We start from the raw sequence: 22,293 nt of genomic DNA, 5'->3' as shown, positions 1-22,293 counted from the left end.
AAAGGCCTTGCCTTCAAATACCATCACATTGGGGATTAGGTTTCATTCTATTTTGTGTTTATTTTTATTTCATTTTAAGTTCCAGGATACGTCTGTAGGATGTGCAGGTTTGTTACACAGGTGAACGTGTGCCATGGTGGTTTGCTGCACCTAGCAACCCATCGCCTCGGTATTAAGCCCCATGTGCATTAGCTATTTATCCTGATGTTCTCCCTCCCCCGGCCACCTGACAGGCCCCAGTGTGTGATGTTCCCTCCTCTGTGTCCATGTGTTCTCATTGTTCAGCTCCCACTTATAAGTGAGGACATGTGGTGTTTGGTTTTCTGAACCTGCATTAGTTTGCTGAAGATAATGGCTTTCAGCTCTGTCCATGTCCCTGCAAAGGACATGATCTCGTTCCTTTTTATGGATGCACAGTATTCCATGATGTATATATATGCACCACATTTTCTTTAGGGGATTAAGTTTTAGCATACGAATTTGGAGAGGACACAAACATTGAGTCTACAGAATTGATTGTTTTAAGGGGTTAAGAAGATGACATACAAAATTAATGACAAAAATCATCTTTGAAGGCTTTAAGGGCAGGGTCTTAGCAGAGTAGTTAGGATGGGAAGGAGAGGTTTTAAATGCTGTCCTCATAGTAAAGACCTCTGGTTACCTGAGCAATTCACAAGGTATTATATGGGGCCCAGCAAGAGAGAATGAGTAAGGAGTCATCTGTGGAACCAGGCAGTCCATCTGACCTCTAACGCTACTATTTTTACTTTTTGCTGTTCATTGTCATATATGGTATTTTTCTACCTTCAGCAGATGACCTATTGTCTGCAAAGCACCATTCAAAGAGGGAGTGAGTTTGAGAAATAGCGGATAGACTCAGCAGACCCTGGTGGATATACTGGATAAGGAAGAGAGGAGGATAGGTCTGCCTCTCCCGTTTGACTCATGGGCCCTCAGATTGACTATGGTGCCAGTCACTGAGGTGGCAACATGGAATGAGAAAGAGTTATGTGGAGCAGCTAAAGAGTCCATTTTAGGGAGAAGATCAATGTGAGGTGCCAGTGATGTCTAGCGGGCAACGGGATGGTCACATCTGATGCTTAGGAGAAAGGTCTGGGCTAGAGATTGAGATTTGAGTCTCCTGGATATATGTGGTTGAGAGTGGAGGGCTGGGGCATGGATCTCATTATACATAGAGGAAGAAGAGGGCTAGGGACACTCCCAGATATACAGAATTCTTTAGATGGGCTGCCAGATAGGTCTTGTGGGGATCCTAGGATGCAGATGTCCGAAGTTGAGTGTTTCTTAGCTTTCTTAATCAAGCCTTCTATCTGTTTTCCATAAATCTGGAAGTTAGCAATAGTTCTGAGAGAGGGGAATCCCAGTCCACGCCTACCTACATTCCTCTTTTTGAAGTTAGTTAGCTCAAGGCATTTTTTAATAATCATGTTTCATAGTTCTTGCTACTTTTTAAAGTCAAGAGACATCCTAAAAAGTTCCCATAGCCTACTGAGCTGGCCCTGTTTTTAAATAAACCTAGATATGAGCGAGAGCCCTGGGATGAGACAGCAAAGCCAATAATCATAGGTGACCACGGGCCCCTCTGTAGTCAAGGTACATGGTAGCAAAAACAGTCTGTGTGATTGAAAATGGCAGTTCCTGGAGCTGACCAACCATCGTGCAATTTCCTGAATTTGGTCAAAAGATTATAGGGTAAGTGGGCAAACAGGCTGGGCAAAGGGAAAGTCAGCCTCATGAAATTAATGAGAAAAATATTATTTTAGAGTCCAGCATTCCTTTCCAGCTTAAGATCTAGACAACCTTAAATGCACGCACAGTTGGACCATACGTTCTCAAGATAATGGAAATGGCTGGGATTGTGGGAGGGCTGCCAGTTCTTGCTGAATGTGCTTTGGTTGTTAAGTGGAAGGGACTTGGTAAAGGGGAGGGGGAACATTCTCGTGTCAGTGGCTTGTTAGGGCAACTTGACCTCTCTGCCTGCATTCCAGATATTTCCAAGATAGCTGGCCCTGCTTTGCACATATCTAGATCAAGTGAGCACCCCACATCTCTTAGTCTGGTTTCCTCTCTCAAGTTTTTAGAAGGTCCGTTCTCTTCATCTTTCTGCCTACTAAAATCTACCTGAAGGAGATACTACTTTACCCCTCTAAAATGAACCAAGGGTATGATAAAGGTAATGAAAGAGAGAATTTTGAAATACTTATGGATGTAAATATTCAATGTCTAGGGTTTACTACAAAATAATCTTGGGAGATGTGGGAGTAGGAAGAAAATAAGTTTGGCCTATGAGTTGTGACCATTGAAGAAGAGTGTTGAGTGAATGGGGGCTGTTACATCATGGTCTCTACTTTAAGTATGTCTCAGATTTTATGTAGCAGATGTGTTTAAATATAAATACATATTCCAGTTGTCAGGACTGGAGGAATTAATGACATACCTTTTTAACGGTATGATTTTGTGTTTTAAAGCTTGAAAATGAAAAACAGATATCCTGCAAAGGAAGATGGGCAAACTATAATTCACTTGGTGAATACTATGAAATGCATGAGGAGTTAAAGTACTTACATATTCAAAATTTTAGTACTATAGAGATGATTTTTTTCCTGCCATCTTTTGCTTTTTTAAAGATTTGAGTAAATAAAACAGAACTATATTGATCGCTACCTACAGACTTTTCCGGCTACCTAGCCTCTCGTGGGAGCCTCCTTGAGGGAGGGTGGTCTCTGCCTCTGGTGCCCAGGCATACTCTTCACCACCCCTCAAGGAATGATTGGCAGGGGAGCAGAGAATTTTCTTTAGAGAACTCTAGGGATCTTTAAGCCCTTCCTCTTCATCTCTGTGTGATTTAGACTCAGCTATTTGTGAGCATCCCTTTCTGACCACGTTACCTTCCAAAGGAGCAACAGGTAATGCAATGGCCTTGGAAAGTCTTTGGATACTTATAAAGGAAGAATTTTGGAAGAACTCTCTCTAACATCACCAAAAAACCAGTCATCTGAAGTGTTGCTTCCTAAGAATGTGGAGCAATCAGTAAACTCCCTTTGTAATATCTTACGTGTCGACACTCCCTTGGCCTTGATAACATCTGCCCTCCAAAGGCGTTTGGCATGCATCTGCTGAACCCATTTGCATGGATTGTCACTGGGTCTTCGCTGCAGCCTGGCAGGATTGGAGGCCTCATGAGAATCAAAACATCCCTGACATCTCCCAGTCACCTCTCAAATACCAGAGGTTCCCAAGATCTTTACTCATGCTTTCCCCTGAGCCTAGAATGTTCTTCACCTAGTTCAACAGTGCTCGGCCCAGACATTCTGATGCGGTATGTTCTGTGCAGATTTTCTCTGGCCGACCTCCCACTCCCCCTCCCCAACTAGAAAGAAGCCCATGTCACCTGTGTTTGCCACACTGTTTCCCCATGTGTTTTCAGCGTTTAATGTCACGTTGATCTGTGCGTGGTTAAGTGAGGAATGTTTGTGTCTACCTCTGAAGCAGGGGTCTACAAATACTGCAGGCCATTGTTATGGTGGGGGAGGGGATTTCCCGAGAGAAAGTATCTGTGTATGGAGGTCTAGGGCAGGGGGAGCTCACTGATGTGCAGAAAATAACAGCTGACATCTAGTATGTTGCCTGATAACTGAAATGAAACAAAAAAACATGAGGGAGTGGGTGCTAATTGTTTTACTTTTTGTTAAATTTATTTTCTTCCCTAACTTTGATTTGTTGCACAAGCAACTTCTTAACCATCAAGGACATTTTTTAGTGTACAGCTCAGCAAACTCTGCAGTCCGTGGGTTAAACCCGGCCCACTGCTTATTTTGGTAAAGAAAGTTTTACTGGGACACAGCCTTGTGCGTTTGTTGACATGTAGTCATGGCTCCTTTTGCACTACCAGGGCAGAGTTGAGTAGTGTGACAAAAACTGGGAAGGCCCAAAAGCCTACAACATTTCTATCTGGCCTATTAGGAGAAAAATTCAACATCCTGGGCTAGACTGTGACTCAGTGAGGAACCCCGTCTGCCTCTTCACCATCAACACCTCCAGCAGCCCTTACAGTGCCGGGCACAGCGTAGCATAGGTTCTACCTTAGTCCATTTTCTGTTGGTTATACCAGAACACTGGATAATTCATGAAGAAAAGGAATTTATTTCTTACTTTGAAGGCTGAGAAGTCCAAAGTCAAGGCACTGCATCTGGTCTTTTTGCTGACAGGGAATCTCTGTAGTGTCCCAAGATGGCACAGGGCCTCATATATTGGGTGTGTTAACATGCCAGCCTACATCTCTCTTCCTCTTCTTAAAAAGCCACCACTTCCTCTCATGACCCATTAATCCATTAACCCATTAATTCATAAATGAGTCAGTCTACTCCTGATGGCGGAGCACTCTTGGTCCAATCACTTCTTAAAGGCTTCTCATCTCAATAGTGCCACATCGCGGATTAAGTTTCAACATGAGTTTCAGAGGGGAAAAATCTTCAAACCACAGGAGGTTCCCTGTAAATATTTGAATAAAATTAGTGAATGAATGAATGAGTAAATAGACAAATAGCTACTCTAGTTTGTTTATTTAATTTATAGGAAACCCTTTTCCCTCAATACATGCAATACTTTCTCCTCCCTGATATCTACAACACTTGCTCCTTCACCTGTTTCAGCTCTCTTCTCAGATGGTGCCTCATCAGAGAGGCTTTCCCTGCCATACCTCACAGCACAGCGTCCCCTGTCGATCTTTCTCTCTTCCCTGCACTGGTTTTCTTCAGAACACTTATTACCTGTCATTATACTGGATATGCATTTGTTTCTCATCTGCCTCCCCCAAGAAGAAAATAAACACCAAGAAGCTGGGAACATCCTTTTATCACCGCCACATCCTCAGTGCCTAGAACAGTACCTGGAGCATAGTGGATCCCCAGTTAATTTTTTTTGCTAGCTCTGTCAGGATTAAGTTTTAGTCATGTGTGTATCATTTAGTCAGCAAATATTTGAAAATGAATGATCATATTAAGAATGGACTGCACGCAGCCTAGGATTTCTTTGTATGTACTCTAGTTGTTTCTTGGATGTTAACTGCCTTCCCCCTGGATCCCAAACACTGTCTTATTGGTACTGATCTTACACCCCTAAGGTCTGGATTGGTGAGAAATAGATGGCCCCGGGGATGTTGGAGTTCTCTGCTACTTGCTGATCTACCATTGCCTTTCTTCTCTCCCACAAGGCCTGGAGACCGCCTCTACCTTAGAAGGCATTAGCAGATGTCTTTTTTATTAAAAGGGAAAGAAAGTCCATTCTGGGCATGGGTGTGGGTGTTAAAGGAAGGGAAAAGGAAGGGCAAAGGGAAGTGGATTGTGAAGCGCTGGCAGGAACGTTTTGTATGTTATTTCTTGGACTTCTTGTATTTTTTTTTTTTTTGACCCCTTAGCAGAAGCATTCCCAGGAATAGAAACTGGATTTTCTGTTAATATTAGACATCCAAGACTGTGGCTGTAAGCTATGCAGAGAATGGTGGAGATGGCTTTATTTCTTTTCCAAATGACTCTCCAGAGAAATAAATACCTGAGAATTAAAGTTCTGTAGGCCAGAAAGAAGATTTTTGTGAACTAAATGGGATTCAGCAATCCTTTACAGACAGTGCAATTTGGGGTGATCTATTTATATTGAGAAACTGATAAGTTCACTCAGGGGAAGGCTAAGTTGGCTACAATTCTAGCCAACACTTCATGTGCTGAGATTGACCCGGGAGCTGTGGCTTATTTCTGCTGTTTCATTTTTTTAACATTTTCTTTTAGCAACACATGTGGACTGAGAGTGACCTTTCAATGGCATTCAGGACAACCAAGGCCAAGTAGAAAAATTTCCCAGTTACAGTCTTCATTACATTCTTGTTACCAACACTAATCTTTTGAAAAAGCAAAAAGTTTTAAGAATTATTGTATGAGCAATATTTCGTTTTGGAATTAGAAATGGGTTCAAATTCTGGCCCTGTAAATTACTGGCTTAAATGTGCCTTTTAAATTCTCTTGGCCAAAGTTTCCTCATGTGCAACTTGGGAAGTAAATCATGCCATTGACCACATAGGGCTGCTGTGAGAATTAAATGAGAACGTATGTCATGCACTTAGCACAGCCAGCACCCTGAAGGGCTGGGGTTGATGACGGCAGTGATGTCGCCTGTTCATGGCAAACTGTCCTTACAGCTGAGGGAGATGCAAGAGAAGTCTGGGTCACACACCACGGTCTTAATTTGAGAAACTGGTCTGTGACAGTTGGCAATTATGAGTTTGAATTTCCATACTGGGTTGGAATTTCTCTCATCTTTGCATTTCAAAGCCAAGGGCAGGGAACAGTTATTATCTTCTCATAGTAATACTTGTAAACAATTTCTGATGTGCAAGGTAGGTCAGCAAATTATATGGATCCATCCTTGCACAGGCATTTTCTCACAATGACGTGCTGTTGGGTGTCTTTAGAGTAGACTTATAAGAAGTTCTCTTTCTTGGTGTTTTGCTTGGCGTTTGGCATTATGTACACACACACACACACACACACACACAATTGCCATGAAAGTAGATACTTCTGCTTTGATTTCCTCTGTAGCCTGTGTCTACATCAGCATCTGTGGCACAGTAGTAGCTCAGTAACTATTAGTGGAATGAGTAACTGAGTCTATATCACATTCAGCCAATTTCTAGGAGTCAAGAGCTAGAAGAAACAAAACCCAGAGGGACTAAGGAATTCCTCATCACTTTCCATAGATACCATCCCAATCATAAGTGGGCTTTTCCCAAGGCTCTCTCTGCAGCCTATCACTTCTCCTGAGCCTAAAACCCAGATAGCCAATTATATATAGCACACACTGGATAACTCCACTTGCGCGGCACATGGGCACTTGGAATTCTAAGTGGAGAAGGAGGAGGCCCTTGTTTCTCCTTTGTTCCCTCGCCATTGTGCAAGCTGGAAACCCTTGACGCTTCCTGCTGCCTGGCGCCTTGCATCTGCTCCCCCTGGCACTTCCCTACAGTCCCTCCCTAGTTCAGACGTCCCTCTTCTCTCACTCAGAACTTCTAGCAACGACTTCAGTGGTCCATATACCCCCAATCATTTCTTCACCATGAACAGTGACTCGTCTAAACAGCAACCCCAGATAAACTTAAAAGCCAAGTCTCCTTGGCCAAGTTCACACGATCACATGAGCTGTGGTCCAGCCACAACCCAGAACTGCAAGCCTCACCCTGTTCCTTGCAGAGCTCCAAAGCTGCCCTGTTGCTTCTCTCTGGGTCTGCAAACTGGCTCTATTTTCTGCCTGGAAAGCACTCTCTTCTCCCAGCCTTTGGTTAGCTCAAGTCTTCTGCTTTGGATATTTACGTAGAAATTAAGTGAATGCATCTTTCAAGATCTCACTCCATAGTGACCCTCCAGCGAGCCTCTCTCTGCAAATGAGCAATTTCAGATTCTCTGAAAAATTCATACAGCGTTTTTGTGTTTGTAAACATGGGTGGTTTCATTGACCTCTCCTACAGGTTGGATTACACAAAAACATGTTTTCAAGTGCTTGGCCTCAAGTTTATTTTCTAGGTTGATTTTTGAAGGACTTTCTCTGGCCTCCCCTTAACCTTCCCCACCCCCAAGTCTGGCTTCCATCCTCATTGCTCTGCTACAAATGTTCTCTCGAAAGTCACCACTTTCTCCATTGCCAAAACAAATGAACTTTGCTCCCTCTTCATTCTTTCTGACTGGCGGCTACTTGAACACTTACTTGGCCAGGCTGCTGCTGCTTCAAATTCTTTTCTCCATTGATTTCTGTGGTTTTTTATTCCAGGTCCTCCCACAGTTCATCTGCTTTCATCCTTTTATCCTTTTCCCTTTCCCATCAACCACCAGCAATTCCCAAGGATTAGTTCCTGACCCTGGCCCTGGATGGATGGATGGATAGTTAATTGGTTGGATTGATGGATGGATAGGAAGATGGATGGAATTTTATTTCATCTTTCCTCTCTCTCACCTTAGATTGTTCATCCTCGCTCATGACTTCAACAGTCATCTCCAAGGTTTGACTCCTAAATAATCTAACTTGGGAGCTGCTCTCTTGCCAAATCCACAGTGCCATTGGTCTGACAGCCTCTGGATTCCTAAGTCACGTCCCCTCAAACCAAATTCATTGTGTGTCTGCCAAAAACTGGCTTCCCTACTCCCCACCAGCTACCCTACATTTCTTCTCTGTTTTGATACCATCAGTAGCCCAAGACGGGGTTAAAACCTTATTGTTACCTCTAAGTCTTCTTTTTCATCGTCATTTTCATTCTGTTGCCAAGTCCAGCGTATTTTTCCTTGCAGTGATTCACTATATCTCCCCACTTCGGTCTGTCCTCATTATTTCTCCCCACCAATCCCTGTCTCCACATTTTTCTTTAGTGACACCAGCCACTCCACTCCCCTTCAAACATGATGCAGTCATTCTTGGAAGTATTTTCTCATATCTGTCCCATCCAGAATGTTCTTCTCTCCCTTTTCGGCCTCCTGAATGAGACCCCACCCTTTAAAGGCCACCCCAAAGCTAAATTCCATCATGTAGCCTTGTGTTTCCAACCCTTAGGCCTTTGCACACGTTGGTCTCTTCATCCAGAATGTCTCCTAGCCTCTCTAAGACCAATTCATTTAAGAAATATATGTTGAACATTCCTTATGGAGAAGATACTGGACTATGCACTGAGGATATCTGAGTGAATAAGACCTAGCCTATTCTTATAAGGAATTTCAGCTCAAGATTCCTGTCTCCTGAGATTTTTTCCCTACGGCCCCAGAGGCTAAACTATCAGCTTCCTCATCTGTGACTCTCAGCACCATCTTACAACCAGCCCCTTAGATTTTGAATTCATATTGCTTGAGTCTAAGAATGAATATCTCCCTTCTGACATCTAGCTCAGTGCGTGATAGTTATTTCTTTAGATGACTGTGTCTTTTACTAGAATGTGAATCTCTTGAAATGATACCTTCTCACTCTTGTTTCTTTAACATGTATAATGCCAAACAAAGTGTAAATGCTCAATAACTATTTGAGCAGAAGAAGAAATAAATAGATGGATATATGGTTGGATGGATGGATGGTTAATGGGTTGGATCAATGGATGGATAGAAAGATGGATGGATTGATGATAGATAGATAGATAGATAGATAGATAGATAGATAGATTAGATAGATAGATTAGATAGATAAGTAGATGGACAGATGAATGGATAAAAGGATGAACAGATGGACAAATGGACAAATAGATGGATCAGTGGATGGAAAATGGGACAGATAGATGGGCAGCTGCATTGGATAGATGGAAGGATGGACAAACGGATGTGTTTATGAATGAGTAGACAGAAGGACTGGATAAACAGGCAATTCTTTCTCGGATGTCTATTTGGATGGATAGATGGATGGACAGATGGATGGATGGATGGAAAAAACTCCCAGTTATATGACACTGTTCAGATCTATAATGATTAGGAAAGAATATTATAGTTAATTGACTAATCATATCCAACAGTGGGCTAGTATATATCTCATACATGGACTGACAATTTTCTAAAAATTAAAATTAATAGAATGCATTTAGAACAAAAGCTATACCGAACAAGATTTCTATGTGGTGATTCTGAAGATCCTTAGAAATTTTAGCACTTCAAGGACCTCACTGAGAATCAATTAGGGGTATATAGACTGGTGTAAACCATTTGAAATGCTGTAAAGTGAGGTTTTTCATTTAAACTAACGACGTGATATAAGCACCTACTATATCTATATGTAGACCATTTCTCTAATGATTTGGGTTTCTAGAACTTATTTGACAACATGTGAGAGCTTCTCTACATTCATATCTTAACAGGATATTTGGCAAACATCTGGCAAAATTATAAGCCATTTGTCTATCTCTCTCAGATACCTTATTGACACATGGATGGCTCAGCAGAAATCCATCATGTATGTTAAGCAATCTCAGAAAATGTTGAATCCCAAGGACGTGAGTGTGGTCATAAATGTTCACTAAGCCAAGTTCAGACACAAAGTCCTAACATTAGAGATGAACTCACTGGAAGCTTAATAACTGACAGTTTCCATACTCTGTCTTCCCTTTCATCTCCAGTTATAGAGCACCAGGCTGGAATGCTGGTCTTGCCTTGGATAAAAATTCTTTCCTCCCTCCCTCATTTTTTCCTTCCTTCATTTCTTTCTACCTTCCTTCCTCAACTGCTGCCTTAGCATTTCACATTTCAAAGCTTTCGTGTATATTAAATCCTTATATTCTATATTATGTATCATGTGCATTTCATTTATTGAAAGGAGAACCCCTCATGCTTTATTTGACTCAGTTTCTTTAGTGGCTACAGGACTCAATAAATGTTTGGTGAATAAACAAATTGCTATAGGACTCCCACTATTTTTGTTTATGTTACACTGTGTTGCAATCATGTATATATCTAAATATATATGAGATCCTGTGTGCAATGAACAAAAATTAACATCCTTATTTTTCAGGTGAGGAAACTGAAGCTCAGAGACATTAAGAGACTATCCTGAGCTTACATAGTACAATAAATGATGAGCTAAAATGCGGGCCTTTGAAATTTTACCCCAGGATCCTTCCATTTGTCCAATGTTCCTTTCATATTATTTAAGACCTATGGGGAACAGTGCCATCATTTCTGTGTGTTGTAACAGATGTGGGTGGGATCTGGAACCCTGAGTTGTAGGAATGACCAATTATTTTCTTTCTTGCCTCAAATGCTGAATAGAGGGAACCATGTATTCAAATATCCTGTAGGGTAAAAGGCATTTGGACACGTGTTACTGTTGCATAAAAACACTCTTTACACAGACTATATTACACAGATTATATGCTGTGTAACAGACAACCCCCAAGCTCAGTGGCTTAAAACTATAAGCATTTGTTATCGTTCACAGCACCATGGATCAGTCGGGTTGCAGTTCTAGGTTCACTGGGCTCTCTCATTGGGTAGGCAACTCTGCTGATCTTACCCGCACTGTTTCCCAGGTTCAAGCTGGCTCCAGACTGATCTAGTGTGGTCTTGGTTGGAACAACTGGGCTGTCCTCTTTATGGTCTCTTGGAAGCTCTGCTTCTCAGAACTTTTCCTAAGCTGAGAAAAACTTCATTTCTATTTTACATAACATTTTAAGAGGAAATGTATGATGAAAATATCAAACAGAGCTTCGGTTCATTTGCTAAATATGTATTGGGTTTTAAAGGACAGTAGGAATGAAAGATCGGGCCATTATATTTTGTCATGATAGAGACTGTTATTTAATATTTGAAAGCCCATAACTTGTTATAAAGAATATACATGACACAGAGCAAGATACAAGCTTATCTGGAACAGTCTGCTGTTGGGAAATTTCTTTATTGCCCTCCTGCCCTGCATCAGATTCTGTGTTTGAAAGGCAGTCTATGCCTATTCCATGAAAGAAATATAAAGGGATGTGCTTGTATCCCTGCTCAACTTTTTTACCCTAGATATATGGGACCTCTATTTGAAGGCTATTGGTTCCTGAACCTTAGACTGTCTGCCTTTTTTCAAAAAAGTTAAAAGACCCACTCACAGTGTTTCAGATACACGAGGGCAGCTTAGGCTTCAGCAGAAGTGAACTTGAGTTTGGCATAACAAAGAATTTCCTGCCTATGAAAATTGATTATGGAAGTGATACTAAGCCTTCTTTTTTTCTAGATCAGAAGTTTTTAAAAACAAGGTGACTTGATCATGCAGGAAGTGTGTGACTTTATCCTGGCTAAAAAGCAGAGGGGCCAGCCCCAATGTCTTTAATTTACATTTTTTAACATTCAGTTTTATGCCATCAGTAAAGGGCTTCATCTCAGCTCTTATTTATGTTGGGTAGCTCTGTCACAAACACGGAGTCACAGACACGTATGCCTCTTTGGATAGGATTTAGGCAAAGTCATCACTTGAGAATAGCCCATTTCTGCCAGAGGAAATGTGCAAAGAAGCACCACCGTTGATGAAGGAAAGCATCTCAGAGGCCCCTCAGCTACTCACTGTTGAGTTCCTACTTTTGTACATTATGCCGGAACATTTTCTTTTTTCTCATTTCTGGAATTGAACTTAAGATCTTTCTTATAGCTCATATGTCCAAAGAAAAGGATTTTTCATCTAAAACTAAATCTCTTGCCTTGCAAGGATGCCCACCACACTGTGCTTGTCTGAAAATGAATGCGACCACAGTAGGGCTGCCCTTACCAGCCCAGACAGAGGAGGGAAAAAGTATTTGAAAGACTCTTCACGCAAGAAGAGGTAAAATCTGCATATCAAAAAGTAACCAGTGAGGGAAATGTGATTAAATTTGTTTTGAAAGTTTCATTAGCATAACATACCACTTTAACTCCAAAGAAGTATTTGACATCTGTACATTCTGATATTTCAGGGATTTTCTGTAACTTCTTTAAATACCTTTAAGAAGCTGAGCTAGGCTGGAAGATCCGTGTTAAACTCCCAGAATGCTGTGTCCAGACTGTTTCCCCTAAGACTTTAATATTCTGTAAACATTCTAAGCATGCTCCTTGCTTGATTGCTGGCACAGTGGACACCAGGTCATCTCTTAGACTTCGAGGTTGTATGGGGCCTCCTGTCCCCTTTTGAAGTCCTTGCACATATGCTACATGTTGCAGACTCGGAGTGGTCCTCTTAGGATTCCATTTTCACCTCCATTTTACAAACCCTGAAATCAAGGTCCCTGGAAATGGAATAACTTGATTCATTCAAAACACACTCTTCGGCGCCCTACCCTCAGCCTGGCCCAAAAGGCACATGTCTCATGAGTGGCAAGAAAACTTAGCTGCTAGCCTTTTTTCTCTGTGTATTTGTTCCAGTTTCAACTAGAATTCACATGGCACGAACTTTATTAGGAAAAAGACACAGTCCGCACCTTCAGGTAGATTCTGATGTAGAAGAAGTATTTACTCACCCCAACTCTACCCAGTTTACCGTGGGACCTGCTGTGTTAAATGCTTGAGTTAAATCCTTAGGTTATGGGAAAAGCAAGTCTCTAACTATTAGTAATAGATCCACCTGCCTTCAGATCCATGGTAGCTCGTTTACATAATGAGATTAGAAAATGATATTTTAACTAAAATTAAAGCCTGTTTTAACGTTTTTCTTTTAAATATATCAGTGCGTTAGTTACAGGTCATCCCCGACTCATGACAGCCTCATAGCTCTGATCGCCAACTGTGACTCATTATTCTTGCAGTTAGCAAGCGGCTGAAGAGTCAAGATGAACAAATTCCAGACTTTAATTTTCAAGCAAGAATAAATAGACCATCATGCTTCCTTTGCTAAGCTGAATATAAAGAACTTTATGGACAAAAATACCATCAATTGTATTTTCCTTTTTTTTTTTTTTTTTTGATGTGAAAGGACTTTTAGTGAAGCATTGTTTTCATCTCTTCCTGACTCCAAGTGAATCTACATCTTTTGCATGTTTCCTGCATTAAATTTTTATTGTGTGCGTGAAAATCAATATTCCAGATACATGCACAAGTGCACACATTAAAATGAACATGACTTCATTTATTTCCATGATTAGACATTCAAATAAAAGTGCTTGGGTGTCTGTTTTCATATTCATAGGTCGAGATCCGTACATCAGAGGTATTTGTATAAGTGACACTTTTATTACATTCATTTCATTTGCAATATGATAGTGGATCATAAATATGTTACTTTTATGCCACCAAATCTGATTTGTAGCACTTAGCCCCTCACAAGGAGAATACTTGATAGTTTATGGAGCACCTTTCATCCAAGAAGCGCTTTGCAAACATCGGGCCGGGTTCTATCCGGTGTATAAATCACATCTGTGACCCGCTGAATGCCCCACCTGCTTCATCAACCTTCTGGCTACTACTGTAGGGGTGGAGAGTAGTCATTGATTCCCCTGCAGGCCCCAACGTGATAATGAGAACTTTAAGTTCTGGAAGAAAGAGGCTCAGGTGAACTCTGTATTGCCACATATAGGCCCTGACAGTGGACAGAACATCACATTTAATTACATGTCTACCTTATCATTTGCAAAACAGGTATGAGGCCCCCATCTGTGGGTTGGATCTTGTATTAAGCGCTGGGGACATGGAGACAAGTAACATGCGGCCTTTGCCTTTCAGATATTCACAGACTTGGAGGGGAGGGCTTTGATGCAGGCTTGACAGTGTTTGTTCCTCTCTTTGCCTCCCCATTCCCTCCCAAGGGTGCACCATACCTGAAAGCAGCTTGTCAAACCCCCAGGTCTGGCATAGGTATATGAGTGCATATAGCAGTCAGTTGCAATCAGAGTGAAAGAAGAGGCCCACCATCAAACATCCCAGCCAGCCTTTGGAGCTGAGCATCAGATACACACCCTATGCTCCCAGAGAAGAGAGTCATCTCCCCACCCACCATCCCACAACGCCCCTCAGCTTACCCTCCCAATTCCCCAGGGTTAGCTTCCTAATCTAGGACCAGCAGGATCCCCCTGCCACACCCAGTAATATACAGGCACAGGTCCCTGTAGCATGCTTCATTACACTCACTACACTGTAGAATGTGTGTATGACCTCAGGCAGGGTACTCACCTTCCTGTGCCTCCGTTTTCTCATCTGCAAAATGGGCATAATAGTGGTATCTACCCTATTAAGTTGTTGTAAGGATTGAATGGTCTACCATGAATAGAAGGCTTTATGATAGTTGTAATGAACACTTTCAGTACTGTGGTAAATAATACTCTCATATATTAATTGCAGTACATGTCATAATAGTGATGCCAATATTCTATTATTATTACTGTCACTGTTTTATTATATGATTCATGTCTGTCTCCTACCATAAGCTTTTGCTTCATGGCAGCAAGAACCATCCTGTGTCACCATGGCACGTAGTAGATGGTCAGTAAATATTCATTGATTGAATGAATGAATGAAACAATGAAGGAACAAATGAATCCACCCACTCATTTGGGGCCACTGCAATGGCTTCTCCAAGCACCATTTTTTATAGCAAGTCTCCTCTGCCACTGACAGCCACAGGCCCCACAGTAATCCCCACAAGTCCTTGGTGTTTGGGGCATCCATTTCCCCACAGAAGAGCCTTACATTCTTCCTGCATAACTAACCCACATGGGCCTTTACAGCCGTCTACCTCCTTCCCACCTAACCCACCATCTGTGTGTCTCCATGCAGGTGCTACTGCCATCTCGGGGGAGGCTCTGAAAGGAGCTGCCTCCTCTGGAGTTGACCCCAGGTGGTAAGTGGTGGAGCTGGCACTTGTTCTAATCTCCTGACTAATCCCCAGCAGCCCCTGTGCCACCCCTTGCCTCCCACTGCTGACCTCCAGGGGAATGAGCCCTGCCCTGCCCCAGGAGCTGCTGACCATGAGGCCTCAGAGGGACCAACGGTCCCAAGAACCTGGACAAAGCTACCATCCCCAGGCCCCTGTGGCTTCTTGTGCACTGTGTCACCTCCGTGATTCTGGTGGTTCTTGGCAGCCCTTCTGAAACACTGTGTCTGCGTTCTTCTAGAGTTTAAAACCATTGAGGGAAGCAGCTGCTGAAGCCACATGTTTAGAAAATTTGTCCAGCGACTTATGACGCTGTATGTAACTGGGGCACTATCACCAGAGGGGTTGTTCCTGCAGTTTGCACGTGTGGAAGAGTTTGTGATAATTCCAGGAGTCCTTTAGTTACATAGACAGTGGTGGTGGGACTTCGTTTAGGGGACAGAAGGACTGTGGAAAGCAGCCTGAGGTTACACCATGGTCCCCTTTGAGTCAGCTGCAAAGGGTGCTCCAAACTGGGCCCAAAGCTCAGAACATGGTGCTCTGGCTTCACAGTTGTGATTTTGCAAATGGCAGGTGCTATCACTGTACAACCCAAAAGAGACTCCCAACTTGGTGCCCGGCTGCAGCTCACCCGGGGCCCCTTCCCACAGGACCTCACCCCTCCCTTTCTTGCTTGGTTCAGATACTCCATGGTGAGAGCTCCCGGTGTCTCCTCTCTCCTGGTAACCCTCTAGAGCCGTGTTTGTTCATCTGAGTTTTCCAGGCCCCTGGTTGTGGATGGAGACAGTGAAGCAGAATGCTTAGGAGCAGACACGGGTCCTGAAGAGCTCCCTGTGGATGGAATTATGGGGAATCCTTGGGTGGGTTGTTAGTTTGTTTGGTGGCCTCTCTTTCTGCACATTCCACTGAAATGCACATTGGGTTGACTACTTTCAAACATGGTGGTGTTGGGCCTCAAGTTCCTTGAGTGTAGAAATGGGGTCATCATGCCCACCTCACCTGGCTTACTGTGGGGATTTCGTGAGCTAGGATTCTTCACCTGCTGGTGCCCCAGTGGCCCTTGCTATACAATCACTAAAGGGTATTGATTGCAGCCGCTGCTGCGTTTTAATGGAGCTGTAGCTGTCATCTCCGCTTCACGATCGACTCAAAGCAGTTCCTAGTATTTAGCAATGTGTGACCTCCCAAAGGGCTCTGGGTTTCTTGTTGGCGTTGTTTTGTGATATAATTCACATAGCATTGCATTCATCATTTTAAACTGTACAATTCAGTGGTGCGTAGTGGATCCACTAAGTTGTGCAGCCTTCACCAGTAAGTCCAGAACATTCTCATCTCCTAAAAAAAGAAACCCTGAACCCGTTAGCACTCCCAATCCTCCCTCCCCACCAACTGGCCCCTGGACCTGACAACCACAAGCTTACTTTCTGTCTTTGGATTGGCCTGTTCTGGACATCCATATCATTAGAATCACACAATGTGTGGCTTTTTGTGACTGGCTTCTTTACGGTATATGTGTTAAAGCTTCATCTGTGTTGCAGCATGTGTCCATAATTCATTCTTTTTTATGACAAATAATATTCCACCATAAGGACATCCTAGATTCTGCTTCTCCATCATCAGGTGATGAACATTTGGGTTCTTTCCACTTTTCAACTGCTGTGAGTCACGCTGTCATGAACATTCATGGACAAGTTTTACATAGACACATATTTTCAGTTCTCTTGGGTGTACACCGAGGAGAGGAATTGCTGGGTCACTTGGTACTTCTGTGTATAACTTTGTGAAAAACTGCCGAGTACTTTTCCTCGGGGCTGCGTTTTAGAAGGACCATCCTGCTTAGATTTGACTTTTTCATTAGCTAAGGAAGGCCATTGGCAAAGGCAGGGGAAAAGAGGGGAGTCTGATCACCTGAGATCCTGCGCACTCACATACAAACCTTCAGGCATTCCCTCCCTTCAGCAGTCCAGGCTCCACCTCACAGAGAGCCACCATGCCGTCTCTGCCACCCTGCATGACACCTTCCCCCCTCATTGTGTCTCCTTTGCCCACCGGCTTCTTTGCATTCTCTCTGCTTTGAACCACGATACCCGCTCTCACCCAGCGTCCTGCACTGGCTGGGAGGGATCCGGTCACAGAGGTCTCGAGGGGCCAGTCCGCACTGGGCAAGAATACAGCTGAGGCTGCTCTACCCACGCATTTCACCAGTGATCGAGAAATTTTCTGAGCAATGAGCAGTGTCATTTCAGAGTCCTGGGGGAAGGAAACCGTCTAGAAGGGTATTCTCTTCAGACCTGTTGGTTTCCTTAGGAATAAGTGAGTGAGTCCAAGTGAGGAAAGAACTTCTCAACCATGTGAACTTGAGCATATTTCTTAGCTTCTCCAAGACTCAGTTTCTTCATCTGTAAAATGGGTTTAAACTTGCCTACCTGATAAGAGGATCAAGTGAGATACTGTGATACCATGTTCATCATACACAAAAAAAGTTCCTTGTTCCTTTTCTCCCCAGCTGCCCTCCCTCCTGGTTAGGTAGGAGTGGCTTGTACAGACACTGACTTTGTAGTACGACTCCCCTCCCTTTTTTTCTTTACTCTCCCTTCTCACCCCTTGCTCTTTCCTTTCACCGCTTCCTCTCTCCTCTTGCTATTGTCTTACTCTGCCCTCAGCTCCCACCCCAAACATGGGTGTTCTCATGGTGTGGACACAGGGAACTGCCAGTTCTCAAATCACCCGTGTGCTCTTAGGGAGGCAACTCAGGCCAGATCCTCTTAGGCAGATCAGATTATGCCCTGGGTCATTTTGCAGTGCAGATTCCCAGGTCACGGTGGCGGCAGGCATAGCCAGGCAGCGTCCAGCCTGGCACCCACTGGGCCCCCAGGGAACATGGACTTCCTGGAGGGGGTGGCATGGTCTGGTTTCGCCTGTCTGCCTCCCAGGGTTTCAGTTTCTTTCCCCACGAGATCCTAGTCAGGGGCTAGAGCTTTGAGTTACACGCGGTTTTGCAGTGACAGCAGAGGCCTGTGCCTCAGGAGGAAGCACGGGCTTCCGTAGCACTGTGTCCTGGGCCCTGACTTTGTGCCCGGTACTGTGCTTGGTCCGGAGCATGCAGAGGGAGAGGACACACGCCTGCTGTGGGTCCAGTGTTCCGGACACAATGTGGAGTCGAGTGGCCACCAGCAAATAAGGGAATGAACGGTTTTCCAGGCGGAAGGTTTCATACTGTATCAATTATTATTTTTAAGTAACTTTGTAGACCAAAACAGATAACATGGTTCATACAGAAAGTTTAGAAAGAAGAAAAACACGAAGGGACAAAAACCATCATCCTTATCTCCTCTCAGATGAGTTTCTTCAAAAGTAAAAAGCAAAGACACCAAAATGTGTAACTAGGAAATACTAATTATGAAGCAACAGGAGCTTTGTTCAGAGACCTGACCCTTCCCTTACAATGTCACTCAGGGCATCTCCTTTGAGGGTAAAGCTGTTGGAAAAATCCTTCTCTCTTCAAGAGATCCAGTCCACAGAAGAAGTTCTCTCACAACAAGCCAAGACTCTGAGCCTCCTGGGTTGAGCCCAAGCTTTCCAAATAACTGACAGGCACATGCATATACAGAAAGACAAACCTAGCTCTCTGCCGGGACTCCCCGGCTGCCAAATCCCTTTCCAGGGAGGTGTATCATTACCACCTCTTCCCACTGTTTCTGTCCCAAATATCAAATGAGCTTAAGGCAGCATCGGGGGGTGGAACCTCCCAGCCCAGGAGCAGTCTCTCATGTGCCTTCTCTCTCATTTCCAGCTGTCAGGAATGACAGGAACAAGAAAAAGAAGGAGACTTCGAAGCAAGAATGCACAGAGAGCTATGAAATGACAGCTGAGCTGGACGATCTCACAGAGAAGATCCGAAAAGCTCACCAGGAAACTTTTCCTTCGCTCTGCCAGCTGGGTAAATACACCACGGTAAGAGACACTCCTGCCCCAGGCTGCTGGGCGTGTGGAAACCTCGCACATGCATGTGTGCAGAGATACACACACAGACACACGCTTTGCACTGGGCCTGGCGGGGACTTGCATGCTAGCCGGCTGGGGCTATGTAGTAGCCACTTCCCTCTGTGCGGTAGCCTTTGGGCGTGGGCAGTCAGTGAGTAGGCTGAGTGCCACCTCCCTGCAGTCATGCACACATGCATTCACGCTGGATGCATTAACTGAGCATTTGCTATACGACAGGCTGTGTTCCAAGCCCTGGTAACATGAACTACTGAGTGCTGCTCTCAGAGACTTTGATCTGGTGAAGGAAACAAGTAAAGCCTGTGAAGCGTTACATGGGTCATGACAGACATCTGTACAGAAGGACCCAGGGGAACAAGGGCCCGATCTTTTAAAAACCCCAATCCAGCTGTGAAATCCAGCCAAGATAAAGAGGCCCTCTCCTGGGCCAAGGTCTGCCTTCTGTGAGAGGACATGTACAAAACCCCTAAGACAGGGCCTAGAAAAGTTTGGGGTAGGCATGCCCCATGGCCTGTTGAGTGAATGTTCCCCCTCTGCTTCCCAGCCTTCTGCCAGGAATGACCTTTCACTGAGATTAGAAATACAGAGAGAGAAGGAGGAAAAAGAGAAGTGAGTGAATAAGGCAGGAGGTGTATGTTGGCTGGTCTAGGTTGCGCCAGTGGAGAGGTCATGAGGTGCTTTAATTTTTCCAAGTGGTTTTTGCATATATTATGTTCACTGATGTATATTTCTAACTTGTGGCATGTCATAGACACTCAATATATATTTGATGAATTAATATAACTAGAATGTTGTTCTGGCCTCTTTAAAAACCTTAGGTTGCTCACCTACAATGCTATAGTACACATACTTTAAAAAAAAAATCCAAATATTGTAGCCCTTGGTGGTTTGGTGACGGGTATGCTAGAAAAAGGATAGCATGGGAGGTCCTGAAGATAAAAAGACAGAATAGTGATACCAGCAAGAAAAAACCACAGTGAGTGGAGGGGCTTTGCAGCAGCTCTTGGTGAGCATGGGGTGTAGTGCGCTAGGATGTTGGTGCCACCATGGTATCTGTAACACGAGAATGGGGACCAGGAGCAGGCCCAGAGGGGCGCCTGTGGAAACTGATGCCCGCACATGCCTAGGTGGCTTCTCAGATGAGGATGAGGCTACACAGTTGGGTGGCACCAGCTTCTGAAGGGCTGGTACCCACCTTAAACAGATAAGTCTCCTGGCTAAGCCCAGATCTGGTGGATCTGGAAGCAGAGGTAGAACCTTGCGCAGTACTTCTCAAAACTCAATGTGCATCTGACGCGTCTGGTGATCTTTTCACAATGCAGGTTCCGGTGCAGCAGGCATGGCCTAGGGGCATTTCTAACAAGCTGCCAGGCTACTGATGCTGCTGGTCTGCAGACCAGACTCTGAAGAGCAAATAAGCTGGGCTTTGAGAAGCAAGAGCCAGGGTGGCACCCTGGGGCCCAGCTCACCCATTGGTGTCAGCCAGGAGAAACACTGGCATGTCTGCCAGGCCGAGGGAGAGGCTCGGCTTCACCTCAACCAGCCTTCACTGAGCTTGGGGAGCACTGTCCCATCCCGAGCAGGGACACAGGCCAGGACAAGACTGGACACTGTAAGGGAGCTTTCATTTTCACCTGGGAGAGAAAGTGGAATGTGACCCCATGTATCCAGAACCGAGGCCTGGAACCACACGAATGTACTTCAAGTCCTGCTCAGCCTCCATCAGCCCCGTGACTGTGAACAAATTACCTAACGTCTCTCAGCCTCAGGTTTCCCATCTCTAAATGGGAATAATGTGAAGCAGTTGGGAGGATGAAATGAGACAATTTGTGAAAAGCTGCTGTGATGGGACCCAAATATATCTACCTAGCAGTGGAGTGGCAAAAGCATCATCCAGCCGTGCGTCTTCTACTGGCTATGAACTGACCCTCCAGGGACCTGGCCCCCATGCTGGGTGCATCTGACAATACAGAAAAGTAACATGATGAATAACCAATACCAAAAAGTATGGCATTTCTTTCTTTCAGAAATACTTACTAATTGCCAGCCATTCAGTGGCATTTCAGGCCCTGTATTGGGCTGTGTATCAAGATGGGGGCATCTTGACCTAAGAAATGGGGGAACTCAGGCTGGCACCGTGGGAAGGGATGAAAACAGAAGATGAGAGAAAACGGGCGTTGTACAATAGTGGACTGTGTTGAGTTGACAGCGAGAGGGAAGAGAGAATGGGAAAAGCCTGGCAGAGTCTTGAGTGCCAGTTGAGGAGTCTGTATTTTAGTTCGTAGATAATGAACAGTAATTGATGGGTTGTGGTCAAAAATCTTTATTATCATTGTAATCATTATTACATCTAATATTTATTGAGCATTTACTATGTACTAGGGACCATGCTAAGTACTGTAAGTATACTAATTCTTTTACTCCTTGTGAGGACTCTATGAATTGGGTTTCGTTGCCCTCATGTTACAGATGCGAAAGCCAAGTACAGAAAGCCTAGATAACGTTCCCCTTTCTCTCAGTCAACAAGTGGTCAGAGGTGAGACTTGACCTTGAACAGCCTGACTCCAGGGCCACTCTTTTAACCACTACACTCTACACAGAATCCCTCGAGAGGGTTGCCAGAACGGGAGAATGGAAGCTGGGGCCATTGGAGGCATCTAGCTAGGAGGAGAGAGCTGTGACCCAGGAATAAATCAATCTTGTAGCTCCAAGAAAGTCAGAGGAAAAGAGATCAGAGTAGGGAGGTCTTCCTGAAAGAGGAGACTTTTGATCCAGTTCATGAGGTGAGAGACTTTATATGGCAGTACCTAGGGCCACTAACTGCTACATCAGGGGCCCCCTCCGTCTCCTCCAGGTGGTATCTTAGCACTGCCAAGTCAGTCCCCAGACCCTGACTCACCTAGTAACCAGGTGAAACGGCTCCCACTCTAGCCTGGAGGAGGGCAGGACAAA

The 22,293-nt window shown here is 44.2% G+C and overlaps 1 protein-coding gene across 3 annotated transcripts in view; it reads left to right on the top strand.

Annotated features, from left to right (window-relative positions):
- RARB (retinoic acid receptor beta) overlaps positions 1-22,293 on the top strand; it is a 772,903-nt gene that overhangs the window by 725,279 nt on the left and 25,331 nt on the right. For all 3 annotated transcript variants that reach the window (XM_028843631.2, XM_028843632.2, XM_015132297.3), the window contains one exon: positions 19,133-19,293. In XM_028843631.2, coding sequence (XP_028699464.1) covers positions 19,133-19,293 — 161 coding nt within the window. The remainder of the gene's footprint in view (positions 1-19,132; positions 19,294-22,293) is intronic.

This window comes from Macaca mulatta, chromosome 2 (assembly GCF_049350105.2).
Source record: "Macaca mulatta isolate MMU2019108-1 chromosome 2, T2T-MMU8v2.0, whole genome shotgun sequence".
NCBI classification, from domain to species: Eukaryota; Metazoa; Chordata; class Mammalia; order Primates; family Cercopithecidae; genus Macaca; species Macaca mulatta.
Note: the sequence above shows the minus strand (reverse complement) of the source record. Positions and strands in the feature narration are given on the sequence as shown.